This window comes from Dipodomys merriami, unplaced genomic scaffold (genome assembly GCF_024711535.1).
Source record: "Dipodomys merriami isolate MVZ:Mamm:240054 unplaced genomic scaffold, mDipMer1.0.p SCAF_102, whole genome shotgun sequence".
NCBI classification, from domain to species: Eukaryota; Metazoa; Chordata; class Mammalia; order Rodentia; family Heteromyidae; genus Dipodomys; species Dipodomys merriami.
The window spans coordinates 1,795,451-1,809,349 of NW_027202294.1; the positions used below are offsets into that span (position 1 = coordinate 1,795,451).

Genomic DNA, 13,899 nt, shown 5'->3' on the forward strand with positions numbered 1-13,899 from the left:
GCGGTAGAGCACTATCCTTGAGCTGAAGAGCTGAGGGACAGCGCCCAGGCTCAGAGTTCAGGCCCACAACCTGACCCCCCCTCCCCCCCCCCCAAAAAAAAAGAACCAGAGAGATACAGAGTCAATACACAGTAGTGACACTAAATTCAAGGCATTTGCCTCCCCATTTCCCCACCCAACTCCTGTCAGGTAAAACTCTTCTGCACTCCACTGTGGACACACAAGGCCTATTACAGGCCCTTGTTTGGGTTGTTGGTTTTTTGTGCTGCTAGAAATCAAATTCAGAGCTCCCTCCCAGTTGCTGGGCAAGTGCTCTACCACCCACTAAATCCCCACCAGCTTTACAGGATCTTTAGCCAAATGGAGACAGCAAGCTATTAGGTGGGTAGAGGGTGGGGTGAAATGAGCCAGTGTGTAAAACAAGCCAGTCTGAATAATGAGAGATTATATAGTTGGATTTTGGTAAGAAAATGCTTCTCCAATCTGGGGCCTTAGGCAGCCAGGTTCACAGGAAGTGATATCAGGAGACATCCAGCAAAGAATTATGAGACCAAAAAGGATGATTGCTTATGAAGGAGAAATAGTTTGAAGGTCACTTAATTAGTGTAGTTGATAGTACCACGGTGTATAGAATTGGGTAGTTAAGACTGGGATTTCAAGGTTAATGAGATTAGATTATGGTTAATAGAATGATATAAATTTAGAGAATTTAACCATTATTTGAAATGGGTTATTTAATAAAAATGTTAATTAAGAAGGGAATCTGCTAGCTATTGTCCTTTAATGGTAACCTTTGGGGACCAGAGAAAGGTCATGGGGTTTCCTGTGGGCACACCTTTGTAAGACACCAGCTGACAGGTCCTTCCCTCCACAGCGCCTCTGGCTTCCACTCTGCCCACTCAGCTTGTTTCTTGGCCTTACACCTTAAAAAAGGACCATTTTAATGTAATTCCCTTCCAGTATTGCATACGTGAAGTATAGGCCTTTAGTGATTCTTAGTTTAGGCTTAAAAGGGCCCTAAAAATGAAAGAGTTTCCTAGAAAACGACATTTATAAGATCCAGTTGTATGGGGTTCACTTTCAGAGATGCAACGTGTAATAATGATTAAATTCCCTAAATTTCTATTTTGCCCTCTCTATTCCTCTCTGCTTCCCCAGAAGATGGGCAGAAATGGGCAGAGCTGCCAAAACGATGAGATGCTAGGTAGTTTGGTCAGGTAACTCCTGTTACCACAGTTCCAATGACCCTAAAAGGGTCATCGTATAGGACAGTTCAAGACCAAAGGCCTAGAATTTGGTTCCAGCTTCAGGCCTTGGAAAATAGTGTGTTTTCATTGCATGTGTTTGTGCTGTGTTTATCCAAAATGCATCTGAGAAACAGGGCATGGTGGTACAGAGCTGCAACTACAGCACTCAGGAGGCTGAAGCAGGAGGACTGAGACTTCAGGCCAGCCAGAGCTATAGCAAGACTCTGAGACAGTTCTTTTTTTTTCTTTTTTCTTTTTGGTCAGTCCTGGGGCTTGAACTCTGGGCCTGGGCTCTGTCAAGGCTAGCACTCTACCACTTGAGCCACTGTGCCACTTCCAGTTTTCTGGTGATTAATTGGAGATAAGAGTCTCCTGGACTTTCCTGCCCAGGCTGGCTTTGAACTGTAATCCTCAGATCTCAGCCTCCTCAGTAGCTAGGATTACGGGCATGAGCCACTGTCGCCCAGCTCTGGGTCAGTTCTTTCAAAAGAAATTTGCAGACTGGGAAGGTGGCTCAGTGGTAGAGTGCTTGCTTTGCAGGCATGAGGCCCTAGGTTCAATTCCTTAGCAGCACATTCAACAGAAAAAATCCAGAAGTGGTGCTGGGGCTCAGGTGGTAGAGTGCTAACCTTGAGCTGAAGAGCTCAGGGATAGAGTTTAAGCCCCTCGACCAAAAGGGGGAAAAAAAGGCTGAGCATTAGTGGCTTCTTGGGAGGTTGAAATCTGAGCATCACAGTTCAAAGCCAGCCCTGGCAGGAAAGTCCATGAGACTTTATTTCCATTTAACCACTGAAAGGCTAGAAGAGGACTGATGACTCAAGTGGTAGAGTGCTACACTTAGGAAAAAAGTTAAGGGACAGTGCCCTGACCCCGAATTCAGCCCAAGTACCAGAACAAAAGCAAACAAGCACGGGGTGCTTGCTGGTGGTTCACTCCTGTAATCCTAGCTTCTAGGGGAGCCTGAGATCTGAAGATCCTGGTACAAAGCCAGACAGGACAGGGAAGTCCATGAGACTCTTATCTCCACTGAACCACCAGAAAACCAGAAGTGGCACTGTGGCTCAAAGTGGTAGAATGCTAGTGTTGAGCAAAAAGAGCTCAATGACAGCACCCAGGCCCAGAGTTCAAGCTCCAGGACAAAAAAAAGAAAGAAAACAAGGGGCTGGGAAGGTGGCTCAATGGTTCGATTCCTCAGCACCACATAAACAGAAAAAGAAAAAAGAAAACAAGCATCTAGGAAACTTAGCTCATCCTATCAAAGAGCAGGGACCTTAAGTAGACAGGTTGAGAGATAGCCCGGTAGTAGACATGCCTGCCATACCCCTCTCCTCTCTGTGCTTAGTAGGATGGACATATCATGTCTCATTAGTAGATGGCTTGAACATGTGCTTTGAGATTACAGAAGTTAGTGATTCCTGGGATGGATTTAGGTCTTGTTCTATGTAATATGCTCAAGGCAAAAGTATGCAGTCTTTACCAGGCAGGCAGTACCGTGGGCTGTTCAATGGCCCTGCACTGGGTGTAGAAATTGACTTTTGAGGGCATCAAGAAGTTTGGAATAAGCCAGGTGCCAGTGGCTCACAACTGTAATCCTAGCTATTCAGGAGGCTAAGATCTGAGGATCACAGTTCAAAGCCAGCCTGGGAAGGAAAGTCCAAGAGATTTTTATCTCCAGTTAATCACCAGAAAACCAGAAGTGGCGCTGTGGCACAAGTGGTAGAGCGTTAGCCTTGAGCTGAGCTGATAAGCTGAGGGCCAAGGCCCAGGCCCAGAGTTCAAGCCCCATGACTGACACACTGACATACACACACAAAAAAAAGTTTGGAACAGGTCTTTCTTTGCCTGAAAGATGGTGGCTGGGAGGCCAGCCCCTGAGGTAAGCAAAGCAGGGAAAGTGTCAGGAACAGACACCAGGTGAAGGGCACAAGACACTGAAGGAGCCCATCAGTCTTGGATAAATCTGTCCTGCCAAGAGGCCCACAGTCCAGAGGGTGAACAGAAGAGACCCAGTTAGGTTGAGTAGGTGAAGGCAGAAGGAGGGAAGGTGAAAAATGTCCATGAGGGACAACCTAAAAGTCCCTCAACCACATTCCCTCTTAGTACGGAGGAAGTCTACCTGCACCTCTCCTAAGAGACAGTTCAGCACTGGGACTCTGGTCCTTTTCCTTTTCCTGTGAGTATCTAGAAAATTGTGACCTGGCTTAGAGGCAAAGAAATGAATAGAATCCCATCCATCCCACTTCCTTTTGCAGACCTGGGTTGGAACCCCAAGCCACAGCTGTCCATGGGCTCCTCAGCTGGTGTCATTTCAGGTGTCTAAAGATATTTTGTGCCTAGAACTGTGTGTGTGTGAAAGAGAGACAGAGACAGAGAGACAGAGACGGAGAGGCAGAGAAGGAGAGAGATTATCCTGGTTCTGGGTTTCCTTTCAAAGCCGAGGTCAGCCGTCTTAACCCCACCTCCCACCTTGATCACTACAGACACCTGCCTGCCAGCAGCCTCCAGCTCACAGAATGTTCCTTGGTGTTGCTTTTCAGTCTGCCCTCAGGCCCACTTTTCCATTTCACATTGTCCCCCATTCCTCTCAGCCTTGTCCAGTCAGGAGCGGTGACCAAGTGACAGCCCTCTTGGCTGCCTTACTTCCAAAGTAGGAGCAGAGGCCTGTGGCTTGAGGCTGTTGTATGAGCCCTGCACGTGAGCACTGAGCAGTCTCCGCCCGCTTTCCTGGCTCTATTCCTCCCTTGGCCCCGGGGCTTTTCCCTAACATGCCTCCAGAACTTCCATCTTTCATTTTCTTTTGTTGGTGCTGGAGCCATGGCCTCCACATTGAATCCCGGGCCATTCTACCACTGAGGTAAAACTCAGTGGTAGAATGATTTTTTTAGGTGACATTTACTACTTCTAGGCTTGGCATCAGTTGTTACCAATTCCAGGTGTACCTGGAACTGCTTTTCTGTGAGTCAGACGTCAGGTTTATTTTTAAATTTTTAAACCTTTCTGTAGACTAAGAAAGCAAGCTCCGGCTATGTGATTTTGCTCCTTCCCTGGTGCAGTGCCCTTTGATACCAGAAAAATATTAATAGCAAGCAATATTTTATGTATGCCGCATCCAGCTGCTCCTTGACCCTGGGGGCCTAATGGCACAAGGGGACAGGCTGCATTGCTCAGCAAGGGTCTGAACCCAGTGTCATCTTAAAGCAATTACTGAAGTGATCACATAGTCAGCCTCACTTTAAAAACGAGCCCATCCAACCATGGCTGCTCCTACTCCCTTCCACCTACCAGCAGTGACAGATGCCCTAGACTGAGGTCAGATTTAAAAAGCCGCCCTGACCACAGAGGAAGGCAGCACACCTGAAATCCTGGACAGAAGGCTTTGGGCCTAATAGGTGTCCGCCATATGCTGAGACACAGCCCTGTGCCTCCCCAGCGGTTAGAGTAAGGAATGATGACTGCCACACGGAAACTCCGCTCTCCTCCGAGAGGCCAGATGAAGCTCAATATTTAGGCTCAGTGTTACTGAGCTGAGGTGAATTGATTTGGATTCAGCTTCCACAAGATGGGTCAGGGGAAAGGGAGCAGTGGAGGAAGAAGGTCCCTGTTCTCAACCAAAGGTTGTCATGTAGGAAATCGGTCAAACCAGTTTCTAACAATAACAGTTCAACTCTTAAGCAAACCCATGAGTTCATTTCCTTCTTTGGAGGCAGAGCACTCACCTCTTACAGGAAGGGATCATCTTTTCTCCTTTGTCTGGTTTACAAAAACAAAAGCTCGCTGGTAAAGAAGCAAAAGGCTTCTCCATTTGCAACTACATGGTGTAGATATGGAACTCCCACTGGAGGAGCTGGTCCAGGTGAATGGTTTTACACCATAGGCTCACAAACAGGTGAATGAATATCCAGGCCTCCACAGGCTTAGCCACCTGGCAGCCCAGGACAATCGAGCAGCCTCAGGACCCCTTGGAACTGAAGTAAAGCCATGAGAAAGAAAATGCTGGAAGGGCTGCCTCTCCCACCTCCCTCCAGCTGTCTCGCATGGTCACAGAGAAGAGGAAAATGGTTCAAAAGCAGGGACAATTGCCTAGCTTCAGAACCCACCTCACCCCAGACCATCTGTGACTTCATTTCCTCATTGGTAACACAGGAATCATAACAAACAACTACTTCCCAGGGCTGCTAGGGGGAATTAATTTAGAAGATATAAATTAGTTGTGCAGCCAGTTTCTGTGAATATGACCTCAGGCCAGTCCCACGGGGGTCTTCCCCTCAGGGATCTTGGAAACCACTATTATCTTTCTTCTCCAGTGGGCTACTTGACAAAGCTGGCCCTGATTTGATTTACGAGGTATTGTCACCCTGGATTGTCCCTCCCCCATACCTCCCACTTTCAGCTCAGGTTCTCTCAGTAACAAGTACTCCGCCCCACACCCAAACAATACAGCTCAGAGGGGCCTCCCCCAAGCCCTCAGTAGCCTTGACAGGGCTGGCTCTGGAGCCAGACACACCTCTCTAGATTCCAGGGGAACTGCAGGGGCCTCGGCTGGAGGTCAGGTGGTAGGTGCTGGCCTTAGAGCGCCCTCTATTGGCAGGACTCTGGCTACCTAGGCCTTGCCACTGTCCATCCTGAGACATCTGGAAGACAGCGCCCCTCAGCAGGACTGGCCCCTTAACCCCTCCTCCACCTCCACAGCAGATACCCAGGGTAGGGCCACCGGCCCTCCACCTTCTGCTCTGAGTGCCTGCAGCTGAGTAAATATTTTCCCTATCTCTTTGCCTGCATTCATGTCCAGTTAGATATGAAGGGGAAAAAAAACTCCTCTGTCCTCCATAAAACAAGGGAAAAGACAAGGCGATATTCACATTGTGTAGCACCAGGGCTCTTGACTTCTCCGTGAAGCTGGTCTGATAAAATGTTGCTGTTAGAGTCTCTGTGGAGGAGAGGATATTGAGGTGGCACCTTCGGGTGTTTGTGCTGCTCCTGAAGAGGAAAGTGCTCCACCAGTGCTGAGCCGTCCAGCCTCGGCCTGCAAGAGAAGATGGTTATCTTACGCATCCCTCTTGTATTTTGTAAAATCTTTTTTGTCTCCTGGCAGGTGATCTTTTTTTTTTTTTTCCTGGAAACCAATTAGCTACTAAAATTAAACCTGCTTCTCTTTAAATTAAGCCTTTTCATAAGATGGTCTTAAAATTGGCCTTCGCTTTTCAGAGTGCACAGCTGACCCAGTTGTAATTGGAGATGTGTCGGGCGCCCCCCTCCCCAGCCCCGGCATTCCTCCACCTGCCCCCACTGCGGCCAGGTGCTCTCCATCTCAGCGCCGGCCAGGGCCAGCGTCATCTTGGCAAAGGCCGAAAGGTTCACCCAGATTATCTGCTGCTCCTGCCCAAGTGCCCGGACCGCAACTGGCGGAGTTTTAATCACTGTAAATGCAGGTGACATGACGGTCAGATTAGCCAGGAGAGGAGAGGATGCCTACTGATTGTTTCACCATGATGTATTGTTTATGGGATTAATGTTCCGAATGGCCGAGGGTGTCAGCTGATATTTATTACTGTAAGCTGTCTCAGCTGTTCGGGTTCAGCAGCTAGACCCATGGCCACAGGAAATGTGGGGCTCGGGGGGTGTTGTGCGTGCGCGCATGCGTGTGTGTGTGTGTGTGATCCGTGCAGATGTGTGTGCGTGTGTGATCCGTGCAGATGTGAGGGCTCCAGATGCAGCGATTCATTGAAGCCGCCACCCTGGATTTAGTTCTGGGCTTCTAAGGGAAGTCACACACCCCTGAAGGTCAGGGAGCCTCTGGGGAATGAGGGGCCATCCAGGTAGGGCTCCAAAGGGGGCTGAAAAGCAGGTTATGTCTGACAGGCCTGGCATCCATGAGGAATTGTGCTGCCTGCCAGGTGGCTGGCTGTAGGTATTGTGTAGCTCTTACCTCAGTCCCTTCTCCAGCCTTCCAAGAGAGGACACTTTGAAGGTCACTATGCCTTTAAGGGAACCGTTTCTCTGCCCCTGGGCTTGGTAAGGCTTCAAGCTACAAGAAGCAGGCCAGGCCCTTTTAAACTTATCTGTAGTGCTTCACGGAGAGAAATAAATGCACATTGCCCCAGTGTGTGTGTAGTAACACACACTGCAGAGGGCTTGTTTTTCCAAAACGAAATTTAATTTAACCCAAGTGTACACTGTCACAATTGTAAACACACTGGGGCCCCAGAAGGGTGGCTTATTGAATTTAATGCCCTAGCAAAGGTCAGCTTTTAGTAAAAGCCAAAAATGGCTGGAATCTGTTCTGATAGCTACTCAATCAGGCCTTGGATGAGGGCAGATGTGTTTATTTTTTCAGAGGGAGTTCCTGAGGTCCCATCTCAAGTTCAGCTGCCTGGCACTTCTCTCCCACCTCCCCCCTGTGCTCTCAGACAGCTCCCTCCTCCTCCAGGGGAGGTCTCTAGCCCTGCTCACCCAGATGGGCCCCTGGACAAGCAGCCTGCCTGGAGTTGGTGGTCTCTAAGAGGGAGGACAGAGCCCCCTTCCCCCCCCTCCAGGCTGGGGGGAGGGGTCTGGGAACTAACACTGTCTTTCTCTGACCATTTCCCTCAAAGGATGGCATGAACTGGGTCTGCAAAAATGTCAATGCAAAGAAGAAATAAAATGTAGCCGAATGAAAACACGAGGAGCTGCAGGAGCTGAATTCGGTCCTGAAAAACACCAATTTGCTGCTTTCTGACCAAATGTTTTTCCATCTGTGTACAGCTACAGCTGTGTGAAGAGGGGGAACAACACCATTTAAAAAGAATCCCCATTCCAGCAGTAGATTTAACTGATCTCTGAGGTTCATATCATTTTTCAAATAAAGGAATTATATTATTTCCTCTGCATAATTGAAATAGTATTAAATGTCTCAAAGCACATGATTAGAAAATGAGATCTTTTAAATGAGCAAGAGATTGCATTGCAGTTTAGACAATTCCAGTGGGCTTTATTGTTTCAAAAAAAGAAAGAGGGAGAAGCTGCTTGTGCTGAGTTCATTTATTTACTGACCTGTCCCTTCACTCCCCCAGTGGTTAGGCCAGGGGCTGGTCAGTGATTTTTTTTTTTTTTTTCCCATCACCAATCAAGCCAGGGCTTCAGTGGAGCAGGAAGCTGTTGGGGGAGGGGAGGGATAGCAGATGATTAAACCATCTTGTCATGCAGGTAGAAGACTGTATGTAATCCTCACCCTTTGAACAGGAGAAAAAAAAAATCATTCCTTGCAAACAAGTCACTACAGAAACATACCCCAACCCCAGCTCCTCCACCCCCTTGCCAGCCACACAGGGAAGCGAATTCTTAGGACTTTTGACTGTAATGACATAAGGAATGTAAGGAGAGGTGGGAGGTTTAATTCCAGAAAAATTACAAGGTCCTTCAAAAGCCCTCACATCGAGGGCTCAGGCTAGCGTAAACAGGCTTTCTCCAGTTCAGTGGAGCAGGGAGCAGAGAGTCTGAGATTAGCAGCTTCTCCACTGCCCTCCTATAGAAGGGATTTCTAAAGCTCAAAGAATTCTGTGTTTAAATGATCACAATAGGCTGCTGCTATCAGATTTTAAAAATAAATGCAGCTTTGCTACAAACCTTCTCCACGGAGAAAAGCCAGGCAGATCGATTTTGAAGACAGATCAATTTTTAGAGTGCTGGCAACTAGGTGGTGCGGGATATTCCTGGGTGGACATGAGCTTTGTGATCGCAGGGGCTGGACCCAAGGAAGCCAGGCCCCCCAGCTTCTGGTCTCCCCTGATTCTCCCGCTAATTTGTCTCCTGTTGACTGATTGGGGAAGAATAGCAAAAGCCAATCTCCTAGATCTCCTAGCCTGTATTGCAAAAGGAGCTTGTTAACCTGGACCTTCAGAAATCCCCAGCTTGAAACATGGGAAAGCAGGCCAGAGCATCGTCCAGCTCCTGAATTAAATTCTGTTCTGAGCCTGAGTTGGGAGGAGGGGTGTTGAGAGAATGAATAAGAGACTATCTAGTGCCTGGTGGGTCGGAGGAGGCCAGCTGCCTTCTCATCCTGGGAGGTGGCCCCTCCCAAACCCACCAGCAAGTGAGCAGAGTTGTAATCAGGCATGGACCACCACAGGCCCATCCCTTCAGGCAGGACAGACCAAAGCCTGGTCAGTGTTTAAAGATGGTCTGAATGAAAACCAGTAACAAAGCCAAATGGAAAAAGGTTCCCGGGGGTTGTGATGGACAGACCTGCAAGGGCTTGCAAGACAAAAGATTCCTCTGACTTCTCTGGCTCATCCAAGCTTCTCTCTGGCTTTGAACAGCAGTGACACAGAACTACAAGGAAACGGAAATGCCCCTTCTACCATGCTGGAAATGTGGCTTTGATCCTTGAAAATTGTTTTTCCTTCCGAATAGTGCACCAGGGATGTTAGCTGAAGGGCCAAATGCCTGCTTTGAGGTCTACAGTTTTGGAACACTGCAACAGGGAACTTGGACAGCGAATGGTCTGTAAAGTATTTTTGGTCTCTTACCGCGAACTTCGGGAACTGTGCTGTAGAGACCTCCCCAGGCCCCAGCTCGCCACCGCTCGCCCTGCTCTGATAACAGCCTCCAAGAATGTCCACATTTGCTTCTCAGCTAGAGACACTGGATGTCACCCGCTTTTCATCAGCTCCAGGGTAGAGAGAGGGGCCTGAAAAATGAAGAATTTGAAAGCTCCCATTTGTAAAAACAAAATACTTTGAAAGCCTTCTTTTCTTCTCTTCCCAGTGCCACCCCCACCCCCTGTGGCCAGGACCCCAGGACCTCCCCTCCCCCCCACACACACTCTCAAGATAGAAAGAGGATGCTCCCCTTTTTCCCCACTCCCACCCCAGTGAGTCCTGGTCAGACTTTTGCTCTGACCACAATTGCATCTGAATGTGTGGAGGCAGAGGGCTGGGGCCAGAGGGCAGGCAAGGCCTGGGCCTGCCTGCAATGGCGGGTTCAAACCAGTTGTGGGAAAAACTGAGTCCTCCCCCTCCTCCCACCCACCCCATGCAAGCGGCTGCTTTTGGCTGGGTTCCCTGCGCCCAGTGCAAAACACCCTTTCCCCTTCGCTCTCCCTTGGTTACTATGGAAACAAGGGTGTCATTGATGTGGGTTGAGCTGGGGAACATGTCAGTGCACAGCTGAAAGTCAGCGATTATGCTGGTGGTTAGCACCGTGCCAGGGCTAGAGGAGTCCGCAGCAGCCAGGGAGCTGCAGCTGAATAAGTCCTGTTTCTCCTCCACCCGTGTCGCCCTTCCCCGTCCTCCCTCCTCCACCTCCACTCGCCTTCCTCCCTCCTCCCACTCATCTCGCCCCTGGCTTTGGACACATTTCTTTTATTCCCCCCTGGACTAAAGTGGTGGCTATTTTTGTGCCACTCTGTGCCCCACCCTCCCTGTGGGCTTGCTCCTTATTCGGCCGGGCCTGGAGGGTGACACCGCTCACCCTCACGTCGACCCATCCTCCATTCCCATCACAGCTTTGATTTCTCTTTTCTTCCCTTCCCAGGGACGCTTCTTACTTCCTTTTATTTTTAGCTCAGCACTCCATGTGGTTTCAGGGTTCAATCTGATCCATCCATCGAAAGGTTGTTTGTGTGTGTGTGTGTGTGTGTGTGTGTGTGTGTGTGTGTGTGTGTTTTATAGTCCCTTTTGAAAATGATAATCAAAGGAAGAGACGCGGTGTTTGGTCATGTGGAAAAACTCAATGTATAATTTAGATGTCTGTCAAAAATGCAACAAATAAAATGTAGCTGAAATGAAGGCGGCCTGGAATGTGTTGTGTTTTTTGCTGCAACTCTGAGAAGGCCCCAGTGGCTTTGCCCTTCCCGAGGTTAGCCTGCCTCCACCCCTGCTTTCAGAAGGACAAAGATAACGTTAATAATACCACTGCCAGCAGCAGAGACACAGCCGCCCTTTATTAGGCTCCTCCTGCATGTCAGGCCCTGGACAAATATCAGTGCAGTTGAGGAAATAGAGGCCCTTCCCTTTGTTAAGGACTTGGCCAAGATTACAGAGCTATTACGTGCAGGCAGGGCCGGAAACCCGGGTCAGCCACCACCCCCAAGAACAAACTCCCTTACAGGGGAAGAACTGGCAGGAGAGGGGAACCCAAGGCAGGAGAGAAAGAAGGCCTAGAATTGCTTGATACATTACAGGACATGCAGTTCAGCTTCAATTTCAGAAAGAGATGCCTACCTTGTTTTACTTCAAATATACCCGCATGCAATATTTGGATTACAATTATAATACTCCAGAAACACGGGCACCAGTGGCTCATGCCTGTAATCCTAGCTACTCTGGAGGGAGGCTGAGATCTGAGGATTGTGGTTCAAAACCATCGCGGGCAAGAACGTCCATGAGACTTTTTTTTTTTTTTTTTTTTTTGTCAGTCGTGGGGCCTAAACTCTGGGCGTGGGCACTGTCCTTCAGCTCTTCAGCTCAAGGCTAGCATTCTACCACTTGAGCCACAGCACCACTCTTGGCTTTTTCTGCTTATGCAGTGCTGAGGAATCGAACCCAGGGCCTCATGCATGCAAGGCAAGTACTCCACCACTGAGCCACCTTCCCAGCCCCTGTGAGACTCTTATCTCCAATAAACCACTAGAAAACCAGAAGTGGCGCTGTGGCTCAAGTGGTAGAGTGCTTGCCTTGGGTTGAAGAGCTCAGGGACAGTGCCCAGGCCCAGAGTTCAAGCCCCACAACCAACCCCAAAAAATAAATTTCTAGAAAATTGTTTATCTGAAATTTAAATTCAACTGATCGCCATTTTGTGTATGTGTGTTGTTTTGTTGTTGTTGTTGTTGACAAATATGGCATTCCTATCCAAAACTTAAAAGGATAGAACAATCTAATTCAAATAGGTAGTCTTTGGAGCCAGAGAGGCCCTGGTTCAATCTTGGCACCTTCATAGATCAACTCTGTGATCATGGGCAAGTTACACATGCCTTTTCATCTGCGAAATAGGGCAAAGGAGATAGGTTTGTGTGTGTGCTTGAACCCAGGGCTAGGTCTGTCCCTCAGCTTTCTTCACTCAAGGCTGGCACTCCATCAGTTAAGCTACACTTCACTTGCTGGTTAATTAGAGATAAGAGTGTCCTAGACTTTTCCACCTGGGCTGACTTCAAACTTCAATCCTCCTATGTCAGCCTCCTGAGTAGCTAGGATCACAGGCTTGAACCACTGCAAGGCAGATTTAAGAGAAAGAATGTAAATGAACTACTTAGACCTAGAGCCAGACATAGCATATAATAGGATGCTGTGTTTATCTCAGTTTATCTGTAAGGGAGTAATCATCATGTGATGTTATCAAGAGGAGTAGATGTTATATATGTATAGATCAGAGTGTATAGTAAATCACTGGTCACTATTATAATAACTGATAAATTCTGGAGTCTAGGCTTTCTCAGCTCTGTCCCCCAGCTCCCGGCATACATGGTTCTGTGACTTTCAAAGCAACAAACAAGCAGCAGGCTTCCTGGAGGGCCTGGCAACCCCCTTCTCTCCGAGGCTCCCTGGGCCACCCCAGCCACACCTCCTACAATTAGATTTGTAAGTGGGAACAAGCTCTTGTCAGAGGCTCCTGATTGGCTCCAGGCAAAAACACAGTTTAGCGCTCAGTCAAGCTGCATTTTAGGGCCTCTGCCCCCCCATCCCCCTTAATTGCAATCTGTTCTGTAATTTCCTTTTCCAACACTGCAGAACACAGAGAAGCTGCAGTCACCAGAAGCAGGGCAAGGAGGAAGGAGAGAGCTCTGGCTCCCTGCAGTGCTTCTGCCCGTCCAGCGTGTGTGTGTGTGTGTGTGTGTGTGTGTGTGTGTGTGTGTGTGTGTGTGTGTGTGTGTGTGTGTGTGTGTGTGCGTGTGTGTGTGTGTGTGTCCATCCAGCATAAATCATATTGAGACCTGTGGAGGTGTAGCAACAATCAGGCACCCACAGTGTCAATGTCAGGTCAGAAAAATGCTGTTAAAGAGATACCTACTTGTCCCAGGAACTTCCCAGTTATTACCTTATTTAGTCCTTGCAAGGACATTTATTAACTGCAAGTATTAACATCTACAACCTGGAGGTAAGGAGGCTCATGGAATTTGAATCAGTTGCCTAAGATCACACAAAAAGAAGACGTTGGCAGGATTTGAACCCAGCTCGGCCCCAAGACACCTTTTTCCTTTTTAACTTCTAAGGCTCTGTCTCAGAAAAAAGGGAAGCAATCCTTCTGTGCAAAAGCACACAGAAAGGTTTCTCTTCTCAGAATGAACAGTGGTGTCCCAGGGACAAAAAGCCTTTGCTAAAGAAATGAAATATTAATGACAGAATTGCAGAGAACAAGTGGAGTCCAAGGGGGGGCGGGGCAGGAAGACTTTGCTGGGGTATCTGAATCCAGAGGTTCTGGGGGCTGAGGGGTGGGGAGGAGATAAAACTAACATTTAACTGAGAAAACTGCTCTCCTGCGATTACCTGAGTGGAAGCCGTGGGCCCTCACACACTGGGCCTTCAATGACTCAAAGCAGCTACAGAAGGGGTCACCAGGACACAGTGAGGGAGAGGCAGCCCCCCTCTGTCCCCAGTCCTGGGGCCCAGAGTTGACTGCTTCTCTAGAGGCCACCAGCAGAGGGGGCAAAGGGGACCTAGAGGCTTCTCTCTCCCTCTAC

The 13,899-nt window shown here is 48.6% G+C and overlaps 1 protein-coding gene and 1 long non-coding RNA gene across 3 annotated transcripts in view; one reads left to right on the plus strand and one right to left on the minus strand.

The window, feature by feature from the left end:
• Arl3 (ARF like GTPase 3) overlaps positions 1 to 8,116 on the plus strand; it is a 45,195-nt gene extending 37,079 nt beyond the window's left edge. Inside the window, exon 6 of the mRNA XM_069994473.1 lies at positions 7,838 to 8,116. Within this exon, the coding sequence (XP_069850574.1) occupies positions 7,838 to 7,885 (48 nt within the window). The 3' untranslated portion in view covers positions 7,886 to 8,116. The remainder of the gene's footprint in view (positions 1 to 7,837) is intronic.
• A 71-nt stretch (positions 8,117 to 8,187) lies between these two features.
• On the minus strand, positions 8,188 to 10,231 carry LOC138808357 (uncharacterized). Of its 2 annotated transcripts, XR_011366457.1 has the most exons (4): positions 10,092 to 10,231; positions 9,752 to 9,912; positions 9,468 to 9,554; positions 8,188 to 8,455 (listed from the first exon to the last, which is right to left on the minus strand). It is a non-coding gene; the product is annotated as an uncharacterized lncRNA (long non-coding RNA). The 2 variants fall into 2 exon arrangements; XR_011366456.1 differs by lacking the exon at positions 10,092 to 10,231 and having other exon boundaries at positions 9,752 to 10,024.
• Positions 10,232 to 13,899: the final 3,668 nt, after the last annotated feature.